Raw genomic sequence first — 24,951 nt, forward strand, 5'->3', positions numbered from 1 at the left:
TGTCACTAGGTGAACAAAGTTTTTTCAAGTATCAGAATTTTCTAAACCACAATGAAACAAAGCATAGTTCAACGTACAAGCACGGTACAAACAACACACAATGTATGATGTTTTTGTTCACTTCAAATATAGCCAGCAAAAATGGAGTTTTAATGACATGACCGGCAGTGATTATCACACTGGGATTGATCCACACCCCATGCTTCTCGTTCTTCACTTGTTGACCTATTACGCTGCCAACTTGAAACGCATATGTCAAGTGCAAAGTTTCAGCGGCCTGGATATAGAATTTATTAAAGAAGAAGGAGACACCTCAAGAGTAAATTAAATAAAAGTTCCGAGTCTCAGAAAAAATTAACTGAACTGACAGAAAAGAAAGAGAGCATTATTTAAAAATTAATAATGCCAACACTAAAAGATATTGCCAGTATAAAGAAAATAAAGTCTCAAATTGAACAAAACAGCTATTTTAGGAGAAACAACTGAATACAATAAGTGTGTGTGTGTGTGTGTGTGTGTGTGTGTGTGTGTGTGTGTGGGCGCGCGCGCGCGCTCTCTCTCCCCACCTCATCTCTTAAACCACACAACACCGATTTCAACTGCACTTGGTACCCATATCCCTTACTGTTGGGCAACAATCGCTATGGGGTAATAATCACCTCCCTATAATAGTTCAGGAGATATGACATAACGAACAATAAGCAGCATTAAAAATTGCCGCATCACATGTGACATTTCAATTTAATACTTCTGTACTATCTAACTCTATTCAAAATAATAAATGTTGCACACAGTATCCACATATGCCACTGAATGTAGCTACAAAATTATATCATTATGTGACACACGAATCAGGAGATACATGAAAAAATGCTACATCATGCATGAAGTTTTAATACATTTGTTCCTTACAATTAGTGTACTCCTACAGTCGAGTCAACCTAAGGATATCCCTGACACCTGGCAGCACTTTTGACAGCTTCAAACTGCGAAGTGCAAATGGCTGTAGGTGAAAACAATAGCCATCTATAGAGCTACACAGAGCAACTCTAATTTTCGGCCCTTAAAGCCTTTGTCAGCAGTAGACACACACACACACACACACACACACACACACACACACACACACCAGCAGCACTAGTGCATGATGGGAATGGCGACTAGGTTAGGGTAAGGAGGAGGCTGTGGCGGGGAGGGGGAGGGATAGTATGGTGGGAGTGGCGGACAGTGAAGTGTTGCAGTTCAGACGAAAGGCAGGAAAGAAGGTGCGGAGGGGGCGAAGGAGTAAGTAGCAGAAAGGAGAGAAATATAAAGAAATTAAAAGACTGGGTGTGGTGGTGAAATGACAGTTGTGTAGTGCTGGAATGGGAACAGGGAGGGGGTTGGATGGGTGAGGCCAGTGACTAACAAAGTAACGGCCAAGAGGGTTACAGGAACGCAGGATGTATTGCAGGGAAAGTTCCCACCTGTGCAATTCAGAAAAGCTTGTGTTGGCGGGAAGGATCCATATGGCACAGACTGTGAAGCAGTCATTGAGATGAGGGGTATCATGTTCGGAAGTGTGTTCAGCAACAGGGTGGTCCACTTGTTTTTTAGCCACAGTTTGTCGGTGGCCGTTCATGCGGAGAGACAGCTTGTTGGCTGTCATGCCTACATAGAATGCAGCACAATGGTTGCAGCTTAGCTTGTAAATCACATGACTGGTTTCACAGGTAGCCCTGCCTTTGATAGGATAGGTGATGTTAGTAACCAGACTGGAGTAGGTGGTGGTAGGAGGATTTATGAGAGAAGTCTTGCATCCAGGTCTATTACAGGGGTATGAGCCATGAGGTAAGGGATTGGGAGCAGGGGTTGGGTAAGGATGGACAAGTATATTGTGTAGGTTCGGTGGACAGCGGAATAGGATGGTAGGAGGGGTGGGAAGGATAGTGGGTAGGACATTTCTCATTTCAGGGCATGAAGAGAGGTAATTGAAACCCTGGCAGAGAATGTAATTCAGTTGCTCCAGTCCCGGATGGTACTGAGTTACGAGGGGAATGCTCCTCTGTGGCCGGCCAGTGGGACTTTGGGAGGTGGTGGGAGACTGGAAAGATAAGGCACGGGAGATTTGTTTTTGTACAAGGATGGGAGGATAATTACAGCCAGTGAAGGCTTCAGTGAGACCCTCGGTATATTTAGAGAAGGACTGCTTGTCACTGCATATGCGATGACCACCGGTGGCTAGGCTGTGCGGAAGGGACTTCTTGGTATGGAATAAGTGGTAGCTGTCGAAGTGGAGGTATTGCTGGGGGTTAGTAGGTTTGATATGGACGGAGGTACTGATGTAGCCATCTCTGAGGTGGAGGTCACAATCTAAGAAGGTGGCTTGTTGGGCTGAGTAGGACCAGGTGAAGCAAATTGGGGAGAAGTTGTTGAGGTTCTGGAGGAATGTGAATAAGGTGTCCTCGCCTTCAATCCAGATAGCAAAGATGTCATCAATGAATCTGAACCAGGTGAGGGGTTTAGGATTCTTGGTTTTTAGGAAGGATTTCTCTAGATGGCCCATGAACAGGTTAGCATAGGATGGTGCCATGCGGGTGCCCACAGCCGTACTGCAGATTTGTTTGTAGGTAATGCCTTCAAAGGAGAAGTAATTGTGGGGGAGGATATAGTTGGTGATGGCAACTAGGAAGGAGGTTGTTGGTTCGGAATCCATAGGGCGTCTGGAAAGATAGTGTTTGATAGCAATAAGACCATGGGCATTAGGAATGTTTGTGTACAGGGAGGTGGCATCAATAGTGACGAGCAGGACACCATGTGGTAAAGGGAAAGGAACCGTGGAGAGTCGGTCTAGGAAATAGTTGGTATATTTAATATAAGAGGGTAGGTTGAGGGTAATAGGTTGAAGGTGTTGGTCTATGGGAGCAGAGATTCTCTCAGCGGGGGCGCAGTAACCGGCCATAATGGGGCGTCCTGGATGGTTGGGTTTATGAACTTTAGGAAGTATGTAGAAGGTGGGAGTGTGGGGAGTGGTACGGGTAAGTAGAGAGATGGACTCTGGGGAGAGGTTCTGGGATGGGTCCAAGGATGTGAATAGTGACTGGACATCCTGCTGGATTGCTGGAATGGGATCACCGTGGCATGGTTTGCAGGTGGAAGTATCTGACAGCTGACAGTCTTTCTGCCATGTAATCCTTGCGGTTCAAAACAACGGTGGTGGAGCCTTTGTATGCAGGTAGGATTATAAGATCGGGATCAGTTTTAAGATGGTGGACTGCAGTTCTTTCTGCGGATGTAAGGTTAGAATGCATGTTGAGGGATTTCGAGAATGATGGTGAGGAAAGGTTCGAGGATAAGAAATTTTGGAAAGTTAACGGGACGGTTTGGAGGCAGTGGGGGTGGATCACGGTTGGATGGAGGAATGAACTGAGTTAGGCAAGGTTCAATATTGGTCTTTGGTTGAGTCTGATCGGTCGGGTTGGTGGTGAAAAAGTGTTTCCACTGTAGGGACCGGGAGAAGGAGAGAAGGTCTTTAACGAGTCCTGCGTGGTTGAATTTGGGAGTGTGGTAAAAGGTGAGGCCTCTGGAAAGGACTGATATTTCTGTGGGACTAAGGCTTCTGGAGGAAAGGTTCACGACTGTGTTGTGGTTCTGTTTAGGTTTTGGGTTCTGTGTGGTGGTGGGAGGGAGTTTTGGAAGGTGGGGTAAGTGTAGTACGTCTGTGAGACAGGGTTTGTCAGCTATGAGGGGGTGTGCGGGAGGTTTGGAGGTTGTTTCAGAAGTAGTGGACAGTGGTGCTCCAAGGCAGGAGTAGGAAGTGAGCAGGATGGAGAGCTTTTTGAGGTGGCGTTGTGCATGTTGCTCAAGTTCCTGCAGGGCAAGAGTTTTAATGTGTGTTATGGGTTCCAGGAATTTGGGATTACACAGCAGGAGAATTTTGTGGATAGAGAGAAGGTACCGCAAGGAGGATTGGGCTTGGTTGATATGGTTTTGTAGGACTATGTTGGTGAGGGCTAAGGATTGGCAGAATCTGAACAGGTGGAGATCATTGTGGAAGGAGGGGTGGCAGCAGAGGTGGGTAATTTGATGGTAAGGCCATTAGCGGGGATTTCATGAACCAAGCAACAACACAGGAACAGTACGTGAGACTGAGATCTTGCTAGGGATAACAAAACTTTTCTGTATTGACACAGATGGAAGAAGCAAGGATCCATGGTAGTGCAAAAATGCAAAAAATTATGTGAGAAAGTAGAATAACGTCCAAAAAATTTACATAATAGACATGCCAAGCAGCTGCCCCTAGCACACACAAAATTGTCTGGGATCTTGGTACTGTTTCACAATTTCAAAGAACCGAACCTAACCTAACCTAACCATGTTAAGGAATACACGGAAATGAAACTTTTTCTGATATCCCATAACACATTTTTTGTTTCCCAGGCTATGTTAGGTTTGTCAGCTACTGTTTAATAACAACACTTGTCCATAGTTTGTATCTTATCTGTCACCCTCACCTATGTAATGTACAAAATATTCACTTAAATTTTGACCAAAAACACACAAAATGCATTTTAAAATAGTAATGGACAGCTGGATTACGAATAATTTTAGGAGTGACTATTCATCAAACAGTTGAGGTGTTGAGTCATCAATAGGTAAATAAACTAGACCGAGTACGCTGCAAGCTTCTGGAAGTCCAAGAAAGCTTAGAGAAAAACACACGCACACACACACACACACACACACACACACACACACACATACACACACACCAGCATAGTTGCAGTGTCCCAGCCAACTACATTAGCCAGCACTGTAGCCAACTGGCATTAGGGTATGTGTCAGATGGAGAGGGTGAGGGAACAAAGGTGGCAGGGAGTGGAAAGGAAACTTGACTATGAATGGGACAGAATGTTGGGGAAATTGGATGCTCATGCAGAGGGAGAGGGAGGAGGAGAGGCAGCATGCCCACAGAATAAGAATACAGTGCCAAATAGCTCACTGCTACAGCAGGCAGCAGAAATTACTGTAAAGCTGGTGTATGATCTGACTGCTTTCAAAAGTGACCCTGCCTCTGATAGGTTAAACCCACAACAAGATTGGAATAGGATGGGAGGACATATTGGAAAGATTGGCAGGAAATTGTAAGTAGGTGTAATATAAGAAGGGAGTAGGATTCATGTAGTTTGAATGGTAGCAACATTCTCTGTTTTGTTCATGTGACCATTGATGTGTCTACTGCATTTTAATCAGGCAAAACAAAGCAATTATTGTGGATTACTGATGTCTGGAATTTACAGAGCTTGAGAAAGTTTTTGATTTAGTTTCAACTACATCTGCATGAACCTCCATTGAGTAACAAGAATTTTATGCAACTGACATTCGTATACTGAAATACATTTTAATGCTATTACTTCAAACAGGACATCATCAGGACTTTGAAAAATTAAGAACTGAAATAGGAGTCAGGCACAGACATTTCATATTAATGAAATAGTTCCCAAAAGTTCTAGAAGTAGTTTCCAGACCTTTAGTCCCGAGTAATCGAATATGGGTTAATGCTAAATATTTGCACAACTATTTTGGTTATGACATTGTACTGCTTACTTCTGGTGAAGATGGGCTTTAACAATGAACAGGAGACAGAAATGGAGCAAGTTAAGTATGAGAGTTTACTTAACAAATCAAATATTATATGACTGAAATAAATTACAACAAATGCACCGAAAAGAAAATAATACAAATTAAGAACAGTGATTATTATTATTATTTTAGTTGAGGGGTACTCAAAATCATGGGTCACTAGTGTCCTGACGAAGGCTGTCTCCAGATGTGGAGCAGTTTATAAGGCATTGAAGTCTGCCTACCTTTCCCACCATTTCAGGAATGAGGCTTGACAGTTCACAAAATCTCAACACCTTTGTAACACTGGAATCGGTATCGGCAAGGATGGTGGACAGATCTCCATCGAGACTAAGGGCTGCCATGATATCAGTATATAGGATGAGTTACTAACTATTGCCACGTAGAATAGCTCTGAAAGTAAGATAGTAGCTGAAAAGTTTGTGGGATAAAAGTTGCATGGGACAACGGGAGCCATAACATGAATTTGGTTTTTTGTTGCTAGGTGGGGTCATGTCAGAGATGCGAAGATCAACTTTGTTTTTTTTTTTTTTTTTTTTTTAAAAGGGGTGCTACAGTTTGGTACTTATTTTCTGGTAGCAACTATCGAGACGAATCCAATGATGTATAACAGTAAGGACTTTGAAGATCAACGAAGCTTGTAAAGGTGGCATGAACGCCCATTTACAGGTGTCTGAAGTGATGACCATTGGTATCAATGCTGTGCTGCAATCTTCTTATCATGGATTGAGTGGTATTCCTTATGACATCGCTGTGATGTGGTATGTGCAACTTATCGAAGCACAATGTTTGACAATTCTCTCTTACTTATCTTCACGTGTAGTTGGAACGTCTTTGTAACAATGTCTTTTACGAATCCCCACAACGAGGAGGGCAGGGGCCAATCTGGCGAACGAATTGGCTATGACACATCTCATCCACGTCCAATCCAATAATTTGGGAATTGTCTCTGCAACTCATTTCTAGCCATCAGCGAAAAATGTGCCGGACATCCATTGTGTTGATACCACATTCTGTTCCTTGTTCCTAAAGGTATTTCTTCCTATAACAGTCCTAATGTTTCTTGCAGGAATGTGGTGTACTTCCTACCATTAAGATTTTCTTAGATGAAATAGGGGCCTTTAATTCTGTCCCCCAGAATCCCACATCATACTTTTCACCGACCATGGTTTTGGTGTGCAACTCACCGCAGCCAATGTGGATTTTCAGTTGCCCAATAATGCATTTCCGGGGTTTGAGAATGTAGCCTCATCAGTAAATAAAATCAAATTAATAAATGTGTCATCCCTATGAATCTGAAGTTGAGCTCATTGGCAGAATTCATTGCGATGCATACAATCCGTACCAGTTAGTTCTTGGGGGAGACTGATATGGTAAGGATGATATTTATGGTGATGCAGAACACAAACAACGGTGCTCTGGCTCATGCCAGATTCCCTTGTGATTTGACGCGAACTGACACAAGGATCTCAAACCACAGTGGTAAAAGTCCCAATTTCCATTTCTTCATTAGTAACTTTCCTTTGCCGGATATGTTTCTGATGTGTTGAAGATACAGTAGTTTTCAATTTATCATACACATATTTAAATGTACGACGTGTAGGGTGAGTATGTTGAGGATATCATTCAGCATTTAAGTCTCTAGCTCTCACTGAATTTCGTTGGCATTTTCCATAAATGAGAAGTATACTGACTAGTTCTTCAAAGGAATACATCATTCACATTCGCTTGATTTGACGATACTAGTCTTACCATTACAATTAGTGTTGCATTGCGAAACCATCGAATGGCGTTTACATGTCAATGGCATGTTAGATGGATATGCCATATTCAGCGAATATTTACTATTTGTATGCTATACAAGAGAGAGTTGTCAGAGCATGTGCTTCGATAAGTGCTGAAGTGATAATGAATACCACTCAACCCATGACAAGAAGATTGCAGCAGGCATTGATACCAATGGTCATCACTTTGAACACCTTCTGTAAATGGACATTCATGCCACATTTTTGACCTTCAAAGACTTACTGTTACACATCGATGGATTTGTCTCAATAGCCGCTATCAGAAAATGGGTACCCAACTATAGCATCCCATTTAAAAAGAAGAAGAAGAAGTTGATCTTCATATCTCTGACGCGACCCCACCTAGCAACAGAAAACCAATTTCATATTATGGCCGCTGTTGTCCCGTGCAACTTCTGTCCCATGAATTTTCATGCTGCTATCATATTTTTGGAGTTATTCTAGGTGGCAATAGTTAGTGACTCAACCTGTATAACACACAGATTGCCAAAATAGGCTGAACTGAAAGTAGCACACCACACATCTCACAGAGTGGTGTAGGTCTGAAACAAACATGACAGTGAAGAAACAATGACAGACAGGAAAAAATTAGTTTCCTCAAAGGAAAACAAAATCTTGGCAAAAAATTGCCCATCTCCTTGTATGCTGACGGATCCACCTCTTGTGACAACTACTGGTCAATTCCACGTTACAGAGGACTGTACATACTTTTTATCAGACAGTGTACAAAAAGTAAGATCATTGCTGTTTATCTACATTTTCATCATTTGTTATTAGTGGCCAATGTTCATTAAAATCTGGACTGGTGCTGTTCAGACTTTTTTCCTATTTTGTGATGACATCATTATTCAGAACAAAGATTTTTCCATGCATTTTGTCAGGACTACAAGATAGATGTGGTTAAAGTAACGTGTATGCTAAGTAAAATGTACACTTCCTTATTTCACATTATTACAATGTGTTGTAGCGTTAAGACTCGCAGAATACACAACTGTTTGAAATGAGGTGGTTAGAGAGTCTAGCCAAATTTCATGGCAAGCTCAGAGCTCATAAGGCTAGCTTGGACACTTATTGTAATGAGAGCAGGGAACTGTAGTTCAACAGAAATTTCAGTGTTTCATTCAGCATCAGCCTGAAACAATCAGTCAATGGTTTATTCAGACTCCCAGCGATCTGCAAGAATTATATCTGCCTCTTCCAAAACACTGTGCAAATGTTTTTTTCTTTCTTTTTTTTTTAAAGTGGGAATGGACATTTTACACACTTAGTACAGTCAACTTTAAAACTGAATAGTGCATTATGTGCCATACTTAATGAGTATCACTCAGAAAATTTTCCATCTCTTCATCTCGCTTTGGAAGACTACACTTAACAGTTGCTAATTACGTGTCAAAAAACTTCAGGACACCAGAAGAATGATACAACCACAACATGTGTGATATATATATGGCTCAGGTATTTATACAAGACAAAAAAGGAGGAGCTTCATGAACTTGAATTGTATTAAGTAAATAATCAGCTACTTATTTCAACCGTGATGGAGAATCATCATCTGGGGTAGTCACTAATCTACAAAATAAATCTCAGTCTTACCATTATATAATCTATCTGATACCTTTTAGTATCTCCAGGATTCTTCCATGTATACAACCTTCTTTTATGATTCTTGAACCAAATGTTAGCTATGATTAACTTACACTCCGTGCAAAATTCTACCAGGCGGCTTCCTCTTTCATTTCTTAGCCCCAATCCATATTCACCTACTACATTTCCTTCTCTCCCTTTTCCTACTACCGAATTCCAGTCACCCATGACTATTGAATTTTCGTCACCCTTCACTATCTGAATAATTTCTTTTATTTCATCATACATTTCTTCAATTTCTTCGTCATCTGCAGAGCTAGTTGGCATATAAACTTGTATTACTGTAGTAGGCGTGGGCTTCGTATCTATCTTTGCCACAATAATGCGTTCACTATGCTGTTGTTACAATTAAACTACAGTGATGAGGCATCCATTATTACTGAAATCTACCACAGCAGAAGGATTTAAGAGATTCAGGAGAGTTCATTAACACTTTTTCATTTCAGCATTTTGTACTCAGTACAGCTGAAATAATTTTTAAGAGTTTTTATCTTTCCTCCCTCCACATGAGAGACAGTGCTTAATAATTTGATTTGGAGGTAGTACTGGTTTCCTCCTGATCAAATCTAAATAATTAAAAAACTCAAATTATTCTATTTTCTCAGTTTCTTCAAAAATGTGAGAGCCACTGTACCTCTGCAGAAAAGCCATCCCTTATGTTTCTATTATAAAGAAACAGACATACTTATAGAGTAACAGTCAACAACAGTCTTGTGATTTTATGATTAAAATCCTGGCTAGTATGACTGTCAACACTGCATTTTTCGCACACGCGAGTGTGTGTGTGTGTGTGTGTGTGTGTGTGTGGGCGCGCGCGCACACACACACAAGAAGGAAACTGTAACAGCAGAATGGAACTCACTGACTGAGTATTACTGGATGCCATCTGAATAACGAGACCATCATGGACATTTCAACCCTGCCGAGGTCGATTGCTGGTGATTGCGAAGCGAAAACACGAACAAAGGCCATGCAGACCTCATGTACATGTACGGACAAATAGGGACTGGTCAGTATTGCAGTGGGTAGCTGTAAAAGACAGCATGAAATCAGTAGAAGGGATCACTCGTGAGCTCCAAAGTTCTTCCAGCAGTCTAGTTAACACATTTTCCATGTTTAGGTAGTTTAAAAGAACAGAATATAATTGTCAAACAGGTCCTTATATGCCACATATTTCGGTAGCAAATGCTAAATGAGACTTAAGGTTGTGTAAAAAGCAACACCACTGGACAGTGGACGATTGAAAACTAGTAATTTGGAGCGGTGAATCGTTCTATATCCTGTGGCATCCACTGGAAGGGTTTGGTTTTGGTCGTTGCATGGATAACATTAACTGCTGTTATCAGTAAGCCCATCAGTGAAATGGTTAGGGTTTGATGTCCCTATTTTGCTTAAGAAAACGCTACCTGCAGAAGGACATGAACAAATTTTACATCACTGTGTACTGCATCCAGCAGAGAAACAGTATGGAGATAACGCTTCATTGTGTCAACATGACAATGCACTTTGTCACAAAGCAGTAGCTGCGAGGCAATATTTGTGGACAATAACATTCCTGCAAATGGACTTGCCTGCCTGTGCTCCTGACCTAAATCCAATGGAACACCTCTGGGCTGTTGAAATCATTGCTGATCCCAGCAGCAAACATTACTACCTTCTGTGGTTTTGACTCCTGTAAAAGAATGGGCTGCCATTCCTCCACAGATATTCAGACACCTCACTGAATGTGTCCCCAGCAGAGTTCATGGTGAAAGTTACACACACCTTCATTAATAGGTGTCCAGATACTTTTAATCAGATAGTGCAGCATTTGCTGTTTACCGCAGACACCCCCCCCCCCCCCCCCAATGAAATTAAGTAGGCTACAATGAATTTCTTATGAAATAAACCTCACTAGAAAAAGTTATTGGACTGCTTCATAAAAACACCACCGTATTCTTTGATTAATGATCCGCAGTTAGTTGTATAACTAGAAACAACACTTTTGAAGCACACCATACTGTGCAATACACAATCTAAGAGACTCAGAAACACTTAATATTAGAGTGAGTACGGAGTTTGAGTAAAACATCAAATCTTTCACGTGTAGTGCATATGTTGAATATTTTGACAAAATACACACACTTTTCATAAATCAATGAACTGTGGTGGCTACAGGACTTACGTCCTGACATTTATACATTTGGTAATGAAGAGCCTGCAGTATCAAGTACCGATAAAAAGCATAACTGCATGATAGAATAACGTAGACAAAAAGTGAATAATGACAAGCAATAGAATATTTTTTTCATAAAAAATCAGGTAATGATGAATTCTAAGTGTCCCACTTAACATTATATAGGACAGCAGGTTTCAGTAGTCAAACAAACACCATTGTGGTCTTATTTCATGCAATAATACAAACAAAACTACCATTTAGGGTGCTAAAGCACTCATTATTTAATAAAAAAATTAAAATAAAAAACCAGCAACTGTGAGAAAGAATAAACAAAATATCCTACTATAGCACAGCTCCTGACACTTCTGTGACAAATTTGAAGACTAACATTCTTTTGTATCTAGCAATTTAAAAATATTGGGTCTTAATAGTGTTTTCTCTGGCCAGTAAGGGGCTAACAATATTTTCACAAACGTTAAAATTACATCTGAAGTGGAATTTAACTTCACAATTAATGGATTGGTGGAAATATTAATTCCATGTCCAATTAATCAGGGGAAAAAAGAAGACAAAGGCTAACATGTAACACATTTACAAAGAACTGTGCTAATAAATTTGTTATTAGAACACAAAAGTATCCATTAGGTCTGCCTATTTTACTTGTTTGTATTTTTGGGCCATCAGTTTTGGTCTGGGAGGAATTATGATGTGTAACTGAAGAGTAACAGGTAAGCAAGTTCTCTGTTTATACAATATTGTTGTTGTTGTGGTCTTCAGTCCTGGTTTGATGCAGCTCTCCATGCTACTCTATCCTGTGCAAGCTTTTTCATCTCCCAGTACCTACTGCAACCTACATCCTTCTGAATCTGCTTAGTGTATTCATCTCTTGGTCTCCCTCTACGATTTTTACCCTCCAATACTAAATTGGTGATCCCTTGATGCCTCAGAACATGTCCCACCAACCGATCCCTTCTTCTGGTCAAGTTGTGCCACAAACTTCTCTTCTCCCCAATCCTATTCAATACTTCCTCATTAGTTATGTGATCTACCCATCTAATCTTCAGCATTCTTCTGTAGCACCACATTTCAAAAGCTTCTATTCTCTTCCTGTCCAAACTATTTATTGTCCATGTTTCAATTCCATACATGGCTACACTCCATACAAATACTTTCAGAAACGACTTCCTGAGACTTAAATCTATACTCGATGTTAACAAATTTCTCTTCTTCAGAAATGCTTTCCTTGCCATTGCCAGTCTACATTTTATATCCTTTCTACTTCGACCATCATCAGTTATTTTGCTCCCCAAATAGCAAAACTCCTTTACTACTTTAAGTGTCTTATTTCCTAATCTAATTCCCTCAGCATCACCCGACTTAATTAGACTACATTCCATTATCATTGTTTTGCTTTTGTTGATGTTCATCTTATATCCTCCTTTCAAGACACTGTCCATTCCATTCAACTGCTCTTTTAAGTCCTTTGCTGTCTCTGACAGAATTACAATGTCATCGGCGAACCTCAAAGTTTTTATTTTTTCTCCATGGATTTTAATACCTACTCCGAATTTTTCTTTTGTTTCCTTTACTGCTTGCTCAATATACAGATTGAACAACATCGGGGAGAGGCTACAACCCTGTCTTACTCCCTTCCCAACCACTGCTTCCCTTTCATGTCCCTCGACTCTTATAACTGCCATCTGGTTTCTGTACAAATTGTAAATAGCCTTTCGCTCCCTGTATTTTACCCCTGCCACCTTTAGAATTTGAAAGAGAGTATTCCAGTCAACATTGTCAAAAGCTTTCTCGAAGTCGTAAGGTCAGTATTGCCTCACGTGTTCCAGTGTTTCTACGGAATCCAAACTGATCTTCCCCGAGGTTGGCTTCTACTAGTTTTTCCATACAATATTACACTTTAAAAAATTGAGTTCTTGGTTTTGTTATGGAAGGCACAACTTTCCTTCTGCAATATGTCAACAACTTGCCTCGTTTAGTAGGAGTCCACTACGGAAGTAATCAAAATATGGAAGGAAAATTAACTTGACTGCAAACTCTGAAATTTGGACATTAATTTTTTACTTAATGAATGTAAACAGGTCACACAAGATTTTTTATGGTAAACACAACTATTGATCACTATCGCATAACTGGACAAAACTCTTGAGAAAATTGTGAGCAAAAGAAACAAGCACACTAACTATATGAAACACTGCTATAAGAGAACTACCTACAATTTATATAAAACTCTGAAGTGTTGCATACTTCTCTCTCTACAACATGATAATTTTATATACTACAGTGTTGTACATAAAATTATCTTGAGTTATTACATATTGGTATTAGAGGGGAGAGAGGGAGGGGGGAGAGGGAGGGGGGAGAGGGAGGGAGGGAGAAACCCTCCAGGCAGCTTGCCAATAGAGAATGTATATTTAAAGAGCAATATTAATTAAATATTTGATCAAAATGTGAACTGTGGTTGTCACTCTCATTCTTTAAAGTGGCAAAATGTAAAATTTTTTATCATGAGTTTAATCGTCTCTGTACCTAGCAAAAACATTGTTAAGTACATAGTCAAGTTCTCATGCAATGAAATAACATTTCAGCACATCAGTATCAATAAGTAGGAGTTAGTACCTACAACAAGTTTAATACAAACATGCAATGGTCAGCACATACAAATATTAAAACTAAACAACACAAAGCAACATGGAAATTTCACAATATATAGCAGTAAGACAAGCATTCAGTAACAGGAAAAGCACAGCATGTATGAAAGAAAAGCAAGGGAAAAATTAATGCTAACTTAACAGGAAGTAGGATTGGGATGTATGCAAGCAACATTGTCAACTACTATCACCAGACTATTTTTGAAACACCACAAAAAGTTTTAGGTAAGAAGAAAATAAGCTGCTCATCAACTGAAAGCAGAGATGGCATTAGCTACCTAAGTATCTGTAGTTTGGCTAAGTTTCTGAAACACTTTCTCTTTAAGCTTGCCTGGAAGGATAGTAACTATAGAAAGGAACTGGGACTGAGCAGACAGCATACTACCTTTGCCTGAGAGGATCTATAGGGGTTTCTAAGGTCGCATGTTCGGCCCTGCCAGATGTTGAGATGGACGCAGACTTGATATGGCCCTTGGCCGATCGAACAGCTACCGGCAAGCTGTCTCCTGCCCCCAACGTGCTGTACAACACAAATAACCACTGCACTATTCGCTTTTGTAGCAAATTACTGATTTAGCTGCACACGGCATGTCATGGTGTAGGACAGAAAGATAGGCGTGTGGTGCTTAAAAATGAGAATAAGCTAAAATTGCAAGACTTGCAGCCAAGCAAAGTAACACATTACAAATGCAGAATTAGTAAGAACAGAATGAATTATGTTTATAACATAAAAATTGAGGAAATAAAGAGCTTTCAATAAATTATTGCTTGCATACATGTCCATGTTTCTGTCCTTCATGGAAAATGAATTTATCTTTATGTGCTGTTTAGTAATTATTTAAATGAAATTTATTAGTAGAACATATGAGCAATCATTAGCTGTTAGATAAAAACAACAAGAATGAACTTAATTTTTAAAAAGCAAATTAGAAGTGAGTAAATAATTATATCAACAATGAAACATAGTTAGCAAAAGAAGAGTTGTGTGCTTCTGACAATGCTGTCATGAAGCAACAGGCCAACTTCAAATGAACTGCCACATTCAAACATAATGTGAAATAAACAAACAGTATAATCCTCATTTTCCACAAAATGTCTCTTCATAATTGTTCCACACCATGTTATACTTTAGTGTAACTGTAGTTCATTTACAACTCTAATAATGTCTCTCTCTCTCTCTCTCTCTCACACACACACACACACACACACACACACACACATACACACACACACACACACACACACACACTTGCTAGTACTTATTTGTCCAGTTCTAAACTTATTTTACTTGTGCATTTGAACTCCCAAATTTTGATGTAATTTCTTAAATCTAACATGCTCAACTATAACACAGTGAGCTGCAACTTTCTGTAATTTGCACTAGCACAAGTCAGTATTTCTTTGACTTTCTGAGAACAGTATCAAAAAGTTCTTACACTGCCTAACGTAAGTGCTCCATATGAACTTTAGCATCATGGCCATATAAAATGTTAACTACGATTACAATTAATCTTTCAAATGAAGCAGTGGTCTCTAACCACATGATACACCAACCAGCTTGCTAATTGTTGCACCAAAATATATTTTTGTTTCCATGGCACTAAGGCAGTTTGCAGTTAAATGCAATTTTACCCAATCAACTGATACAATGGAGGAATTATTGTGATTATACATGAAACACATTTAATTATGATATGATGGTTATAATGTGTAAATGATGTTATGGAAGAAGGACAAACACAGTAGGAAAGCCACGGCAAATAAGACTTCACAAATGTGAAGTGCATCAAACACAGTATCTAAATGTCAATTATTTTACTCTTTAAAATATATGACTATAGTCATTGAATGAAATATACTAAACGCAGAGAATCATTTTTTACAATACAAATTTGTGTGAAGGCCACAGAAAAAGAATTGCAAATACTTTAGGAGTAAAGGAGATCACTCCCCAAAAAGCAGAAGTGTTGAATCATTGACAGGTAAACACAAAAAATAAAGCTTTTGGAGTAATTCTTCGAGACAGATCTCACGCACACGCACAAGCCGACCTATGCCCCTGCGTGGCACTGGCAGAACTAACGATGCAGGTGGGCAGGTTGGAATGGGGTTTGTGTCAGTTGGGGTGGGGTTTGTGCTGGTTGGGGTGGGTAAAGGGGGACAGAGTCAGAAGGGTTGGCAGTGGATGATTAGTAGCTTGGAGGAAGGCAGAGGATTTGCCAGTTAGGAGTGAAGGCAGGAAGAGGTAGCAGAAGCACAGTGCAAAGCTGTTGGAGCCAGTGAGGAGCAGTGCATGCTGAAGGTGACATTGAGACACAAATTGGGAGGGTCAAACTCAGCCTGGGTTACCGGCGATTGAGGCCAGGATGATTATCGGAGTGAAGGAGGCTTTGCAAGGGTGACTCCCATCTGCATAGTTCAGAGAAGCTGGACGTGGAGGGCAGGACACAGACAACTCGAGTTGTGAAACAGACACTGAAACTGAGCATGTTATGCTTAGCTGCATGTTGTGGCACCATGTGGCTAACTCGGTTCTAAGCAACAGTTTGGCAGCAGCCATTCGCTGTGGTGGACAGCTGGTTGGTACATACACTGACAGAACTTTGGTTGCCTATCACCACACAGTGAAATGAGGGGCATCCTATCCGCGATGCTTCCCACCCTTCGAAAGTGGTGTGCCATCACCCACCCAACCTTAAAAACATTCTAGTCGACCCCTATGACACTATCACTCCTAGCCCTTTGTCACAGGGATCATACCTCTGTGGAAACCACAGGTGCAACACCCAACCATCCACTGACCAAGCACTTCCTACTCCAGTCCTGTCACAGACTTATCATACCCCATCAGTGGCAGGGCCACCTGTGAAAGCAGCCATGTAATATATCAACTCTCCAGCAAACACTGCAGAGCTTTTTGTCAGTATGACTATCAACCAGCTGTACACGAGACAAACTGTTGCCGTGAACAGTGTTGACCACCTGGTGGCACATCATGTAGCCAAGTGTAACATGCCCAATTTAAGTGGCTGATCCACAACCGGGGCATCTGGATCCTTCCCTTGACCACCAACTTCTCTAAACTACGCAGATGGTAGTCATCCTTGCAATAAATCCCTCGCTATCATAACCAACCTGGCCTTAATTTCCCGTAGCCCACTATCTCCATGCCTTCCACCCAACAGTTTCCCCTTCCTCCGTTCTGTCACTCTCTCCCAATTCACATCCCCATGTCAACACCAGTGTGCGCTGCTCCACACTGGCTCTGACAACCTCGCGTCAGATGCCTAGCCTGTACACCTGCCACCCCTCCCTCCCACATCCCAACAACCCCTCCTCTCAAAACCTGTCCACCTGCCGAAATGGAGCAGTAGCACTGTTTGCCCTGCTGGCAGCATGTAGTGGCAGTGCACACGTGCATGCACGGTTGTGAGATCTAGCTCAAAAAAGTATTACTCTTAAAGTCAACAAGTTTTCTTTCTTTTTTGTGTGTGCCTGATGATGTTTCTGCTTTTTGATGAGTGATCTCCTTTACTCTTAAAGTATTTACACTCTGCCAGAACAAAAGTAAAGTGATTGGCAATGACGGTTTCCTGCCAGAATGTACTTCAGCACAAATTAAAAAAAGAAAAACAAATTATTGCAATAAATGGTGGGAAGAATAGGTTCAACACTTGATGTAACACTTAATCCTTCTTGAAAGGGAATAATTTCATTCTTTAACGTTAGTAGTTATTTTAAATATAAGTTGAATGCTAAGGCTGCCTCTGCAAAATAGTTTTCTTTGTTCCCCCATAAACAAAGCAATCCATACCTTGTAGTAGTGAACCTTAACATTTGATATATTGCGACATTGCAAATACATAGATAACTTGTAAGGAGTTTTCTATCTCTGATGGTTTAACGTATCAATAGTGTACTCCTTACTTATAGTGGGCTTGTGGAACTCTCTAAGCTGAGCACACCTTTTTTTGTGGAGGGAATGTTGCCTTGCTGTACAATGGTAACAATGCCCCAAAATGGCAGTGGTCACATACCATCCCTGTGTGGGCTCACAGAGTTGTTGGGCTTCAGCATGGAGCAGTCACATTATGGACAAATAGTACGAAGAATTTGCTAGAAAGTGTAATTAAGAGTTAAAAGTGTTAATCAGTAATTTCCTGGAAGGGTGTGTGGAATTAGTTATGAGATTTATGGCTGAATCTGCATTGTGTGTGTCTTTGAATCAGTAATTTTCATGGAGGAACATACTGACAACAGAACATTAAATGAAAAGGCTTCTGTGATCAGCTAATGTTAACTGATGTGGAAGTGCGACGTAACTATGGTTACTTCAGTAAGGAAGTGAAGAGACCTAACAGCTGACACAAGACTTTATGAGTCAGGCATTGTTAGATTAGTGTTTTACATGCTGAAGGGACAATAAAATAAATTAATTTGTCTTGTACTGTAATTATTTCAAAGTGACATTTTCCATTTTTCAATTACACAACTTTAATATTTGGAAAATATGAGAATTATGTGTTTTAAATAGGCACGCAGTCAGGTTTAATTTGTGACGAAGCATGTTCTCTAAGTAAAGCTCCCATACTCGAGGCAGGTAGTCCCACAGCCACAATAATTAATCTAAAAAGTAAACTGAGGAGAGAAGACATTCAGAATTTTAAAAATTTGAGTATGATACAGACGTCAAGTTGATGAGATTGATGTTACATAATTTCTGAAGGAGCATGAAATGCCTCAGCCAGAAATATCAACAAGGAAATACTGATTGTTTCTAAAGTCCTATTACACACCCAAAGGTCTCTTGAGTGCCATTTTGAACTGTAGCTCCTAGTTTTATTGTTATGAGTGATCCACCATAACCGCAAATTCCACTGAACTGTGTATCTTCTGCATCAGAGCAGTGAGTACGGGTAAGTGTATTGTCACTGAATCCCTTCAACATGCACATTGTACTCTAGAGTTTTTGTACACACACAGGCATCTCTTGTGTAAACATTGCATTTCATATGACTCCAGAGGAAGTAAGTAGGTTCAGCCAAATCAGATAAAACATGCAGATCACACAATTGAATCCTTGTCAGAAATCAACCTTGATCTGAACCATTCAGATCACAGAAATAATTAGCAAAATGAGATGGTTGCTATCACAGCAGAACCATAGGTTTGCTGAATGTTCAATGGCATATTTCTTAATAACTCCACAGTCATACAAATAGTGTTTTTTCTAAAAGTCGACAAATGTTCAGTTGTTCAAAATTTGGATTTTTGTAGATACAAATCAAGCTCGTTGCCATGCATATCCTGTTGAAAACTATGAGGTTTTGCAAAGCTCTATATTTACTCTAAGAAAATTAAAGCAATGTCAGTAAATGCAAACCATGCTCTGCTTCTGAGAGACCTGATGAGAGAACAACAATGTAGGATGTCACTGTCAATTGTATAGCGAGAGAGGTTTCTGGAGAGAGTGGGTGGGGGATTTTTGGCAAGCACTTGCCATCAGAACCAACAGAAATAAGCACTTGCCATCAGAACCAATAACAGAAATAAATGAGTGGTTTACACAACAAAATGATTGCTCAGTTTGAGCCCACTTTGTCAGGGAGAAGGACCACCACATGGATGGATGGGGACGAGGTGGGAGGGGGGGGGGAGGGAGGGAGGGAGGGAGGGAGGGAGGGAGGGAGGGAGGGAGAGAGAGAGTGTGTGTGTGTGTGTGTGTGTGTTTTGATGAGGTACAGCATAAGGAAAACAACTGGTCAGACAGGGGTGTCCACAGACTGACTCTCAAAGGGAACACGGTCTAGAGAAAAAGGATCAATTAATAACAAACTACATGTTGCACAACTTCGTTCAAAAAGATCTTTGCAATAATGAGGAGGAAAACCCAAATGTGGTTTATGACTGTTTTGATAAACAACAGAATCAGCCAATAACCAAAGCTTTTCATAGATGAAGTATTCTATTCAAGACAGGTTTGGCTATACAATTTGTGCATTATGATTCATTCTTGAGCACAGAGAAAAGGATTGCTTTCTATATTTAGCTTGAAACAGAAGGTCCTAAAGGATGCTACCAAGCAACCCCTATTGCATTTTCTCTCAGATCTTGAGGCTTCCCAGTCAGAAAATGGTAGAAATAAAACTCATTTATTTTTGGGCTCCTGTACCAAGTCAAAATAATACTGTAATGAAGAGCATACTAATATCCTTCATGGAATAAAGCAGAAAACTGACTGTTTGGTGAAAGGAAGATGTTCTTTAAATGACTGAGTACTATATAGTGCTGGAACAATGTGGAATGGTTGAGATACTAAATAAAGATTATGAAGTCAAGTCCACTGCACTAGAACCTTATGATCTAAGATTCTTTCAAAATAACTGCTCACCAAGCAGAAGGTATTGTTCTCATAACAGACACTTATAATGTATGGAAAACGTGCAGAAGTATGGATATCCAGAGAGTGAGTAAAGCAACCACCTTGGAAAAGAATGTGGTCAACAAGGAAAAGAAAAAGTATGTCTTAAATCTTATGAGGCATTTTACATACCTGAAGGAGCAGAAATGTTTTATAAGGAAATTGTTGAAAATGATCAAAAGATTTCCACTTTAGTATTGCTGTAGGCAGTATTGTGTGTTGTATTTCAACAGCATTTGTAGCTATTCTGTACTTCTGCTTATCAAACTTTTATGGAAAATATGATACTAAAGTGTTATGTTATAGTACATTATTATATTTCTATATTTTATAGAACATAATTGGGTTGTAACTTTTCCTTGGGATTATGATAACGTACACACAAAATCCACTTCCTAGTATTTGTGACCACCAATAATACAGTTTCAAATTACAGTATACAAACCCACTGAACAGTGTTGTGTTCTATCTAAGATTAACTTGGTAGCTGTGCTGAGAAAGCTTTTGATATCGATCAAGGCCATCTGATTTTAATCGAAGTAGCTACTCCCATCAGTCACTGCTCATAGATATTCCATTTGTGTTGTTAGCTGTTTGTTTTAAGTAAAAGCATACTGTTTTTCTGTCGCAGTTTTACGATGGAGAATAGTATGAGCAGCAACAACAAGGCTCCTTCAAAGACAGAAGTAAAAAAATCTCAAGGAAATTGAGACTTATCAAAGAACACACATTGCACTTACACGGAATTTAAATATACCATGTCCAAACTTAATACCATCATGGAACACAACACTCAATTTTGAAAAATGCAGATATTGGTAAAAAAAGGCCAGTTGCTCAAAACGTGCGGAGCTGGAAGAAATTATGAAGAACTGGTTTCCGGCAGCATATACATCCAATATCACGGTGGGAAAAAAAAGTGCTGAAGGTGGCTAACATACCCTGAATTGAGGATTCCTCTGCGATTAACATGTGGATCAGCAGCTTTAAGAAGCACTAGAAATTGGTCTACAAAGCTATATATGGGGAAGACGATAAAGTGAATATAAAAACTGTCAGTGACACTGATATGTTAACAGAGCTTACACAACACTATGAACCAAAGGACATCTTCAAACATCAATGAAAGATCTCTCTTCTTCCCTGTTCTTTCAAGTAAAACAGTTGCCTTCAAAGGTGAAATTGTTATGGAGGGAAATATCGTTAAGTTTGCCTTACAGTAATTTTAGGCATCAGCGCTGATGGTTTTGAAAAGTTGAAACACTTTGTGACTAGCACAGTTGTAGCCCTCTGATTTGGCCATTATCCTTGCTTTTAAAATACACAGTAGAAAATCTGTTGTGCAGAAGATGTAAACTCTGTATTCATGAAATTGGAAATCATCCAGAAAAAATTCACCATCAGAAGTTAAAACAGATTAGGATTCTGGTTTTTATGGTGGAAAGTAGGTTTTTCAGTAAATAAAAAATAAAATAAAAGAATGCTACAAAAGTGCCCTTATGCCAAATCTACATAAGATTGATGGTTTCTGACTGAACAACACAACAATTAATAAGCAGCTCACAGATGTCTTATGAACTATGAGCTTGAAAGGTTATTTCCCACCATTTTCATTTTCAGAAGTCCTTTGAAAAGTACGGAATAAGAGTTTCACTGTAGCTTACTATGTACATTTATAATCAACTTTTCAATGTGAATGTACAGTAAAAGTCTACTGAAGAGCATTATTTCTTTATTATTGTTGTATATACAAGCAATGACCTGTGGTAATAGACTATGCAGCATAGCCCTGCATTCACAGGCAGACACCAGTCCCAGACAAACTACACACTCCTTTTAAGCTGAGTACAAATCAACTTAGGAAGAGTTTGTGTGTGTGTGTGTGTGTGTGTGTGTGTGTGTGTGTGTGTGTGTGTGTGTGTTGCTAGGTAATGATTACGCAATTGTTCAGATATGTCCGATTTCACTCAGAGTTACATATTTGATGGTATAAAAACTTTTATATACATTTCTTAATATGCACCTGAAAAACCAACACAAAATATCTTCAGATGTATTACTTTCTGCTTCACTTCCCTGTGTCACAGTTAAAAGTGCGTATGACATCTGAAAGAAGCAGACTATCTGAGAAGGTTATTAATGGATCTGCATGCAGTAACTATGGAAGAAATGTTTTTCCAACATCTTTACATGTATTCTGAACATTCTTGTTATTTTCTCCCACACACTGCTACAGCTCATAAGTCAAGTCATTCATCATACAAAAATTTTGTTCTCCAACTCATGAATTGAGTGAGAATTTATTTCAAATGGAGAGTGAAAACTTAACATGCCATTACCAAAACCACTGACATCTTCACAAAATGAAGAGATATCTAAACAGAATCTATGAACCATTGCATGCAACGAGACATTCCAAAAAATTCCTGTTTTAGCAGATGCCAAAAGAATGCACAACACATGAGTAGGCTGTTATAATGCAAAATGTTAGTAAATAATAAGGGTACAAGAAAAAACTGTCTTAAGCAACTACACACACACACACACATACACTCACATAAAGAGAGAAAAAAAGAAATGACCTATATACAAGTAGCTAAATATTTCTCCATGCTACCTTTACAATAGCTTTTTCTTTTCTTTTTTTAAAAAAATCGTCTCATTCAGCTACTGAGTGACAACCACTTAATATTCACCATAAATGACTCTGAAAATCGGTCTACTACCACAACACGAAAAAACAAGATTACTTGTATTACTATTTGTCTCGGCATTTAGTGTGAACCCTTTTCCGACCTCGAACTCTGTTCTTATGCTATGAAAATTTTTTCAAAATCAACCAATTCAGTGGCTTCTAATCCATCAAAAAAGGACTGTGTACAAGGCCTGTCAAGAAAGAAACAAGACTTAATGGTGCAAATTTGTGTATTTAGTAAATATGTTCTATGAATGGCAGTTACCTTCAAAATAAGAGCCCTTTGAGTCTACACACATCTGTATTTTATGCTGCAGAAAATACTGCAACCAGCCAAAAGTTTTTTAGAAATGATTTTATTGTACTGTTACTAGTTTTTGGCCTGAGCCCATTGTGAGACAGTAGCATTGACTTCTTGTCAAGTTTTACGTTAGTGTGCTACAATATAAAAAAGTTGTAGTGATTACACACTCTACTAATGGTTTTACATTTGTGTCCTAAAGCATTTTGTAAACTATATAATTACAAAAACTTTGTTATATTTTAGGACAAAAATGTAAAACTTGTCAAGAAATCAATACTAATGGGCTCAATCCCAAAACCAGAAACTTGCGGCTAGTTGGAGTATTTACTACAGTCTAATTTTGCTGCTACAGACCTGCTCTTTGAATTCCATGTTAAGGTGGCTTTTGTTATGATGGTACTGCTCGTCAAATGCTGGTGCCTGTGCTGAGAGATGGCGTTCCAGCTGATACGAAATAATTATCATCTGATTTTTCAAAAACTATTAGCACATCTTACAGTATTTGCTTCAGAGAAAGACTGAATTTCTTTTCATTATATGCCACAGTTCCTGCCCTGCACTCAAATTAAGTAAAACATTCCACAAAATTTTAAAGATTTTGTACAGATAAAAACGCCTTGCGTAACCTTAGTGTATTACTGATTTTAGCTTCCTTACAATGAATGAAATGTAGATAAGATATCTAAATTTCACTTAAAAGTGAGTAAGGAAGATTACCTTATTTCATTATCGAGTTATTGGGTTTTATATCAGAAGAACAGTCGTACACGATGAGCCCATTAACGTTGTCCTTGTGCATAGTGAATCACGTGGTCATAAGCCGTCAAATGATTCAAGATAGCGAAATGTTTTTTTTTTTTTTTTTTTTTTTGCAAACGATGGCACATAGTGAGGCACATATGTTGTACGATAAGTACTCTAAACTTTTTCATTCACCGTGATACGGAAGTAATTCATCCGCAGTAGTGACAGGTTGGCGGCTCAGGATGCATTCTTATGTCCACAGCACTGTAGGAAAATCCAAGCAGCGTGTGTACACACGTCTACAAGACCTGAGAAACAGCGCAGGGAGACGCATAATACATGCCCACAACAGCGAAAAGGTTAACCATTATGGATAAAATATCATCTGTATTTCTACCTTCCACAACTGAAAATATTTCTGTCTGTCTTTTTCATAAAACTAAGCAGGAATTCTGCTATTCTGCCTTCTGTTAAAAGTGAAAGAACACATATGCAGCCAACTCATTCTCACGCATTGTTTACAGTCTACCAGTTTTGTTGAGACCAGTCTCAGTATAGGGACATAGCTCATGATTGGGAAAAAAGTTACAGTATAACGCCACTTTTACCTTCCCGGAATTAACATTTTCCTGCAATTTACAACATTTTTTATTGGTCCCGTCAAATTTCCTATGCCCACAAAGTTAATCTGCACCCAATTTTGCATCAACATATTTATAATTTTCTTGCAATTTACGTATTACGAAAAAATGCATGTGGAGAAAATATGATGCTGGCATGATGTTGGCCGTCCAGTAGTGTTTACAAATATTAAATGGTTAAGTTTCTTGACACCAGGGCACTCAACTCAGTGGATTTGAAGTGGTAAACGAGTAAAAGTTGTAACAATTCA

The 24,951-nt window shown here is 39.3% G+C and overlaps 1 protein-coding gene across 1 annotated transcript in view; it reads right to left on the reverse strand.

Annotated features, from left to right (window-relative positions):
* The window catches only part of LOC124609901 (serine/threonine-protein kinase MARK2-like), a 294,494-nt gene that overhangs the window by 40,971 nt on the left and 228,572 nt on the right, over positions 1-24,951 (reverse strand). Inside the window, 1 exon segment of the mRNA XM_047140111.1 lies at positions 14,281-14,415. Coding sequence (XP_046996067.1) covers positions 14,281-14,415 — 135 coding nt within the window.

This window comes from Schistocerca americana, chromosome 1 (assembly GCF_021461395.2).
Source record: "Schistocerca americana isolate TAMUIC-IGC-003095 chromosome 1, iqSchAmer2.1, whole genome shotgun sequence".
In the NCBI taxonomy this organism is placed as follows: Eukaryota; Metazoa; Arthropoda; class Insecta; order Orthoptera; family Acrididae; genus Schistocerca; species Schistocerca americana.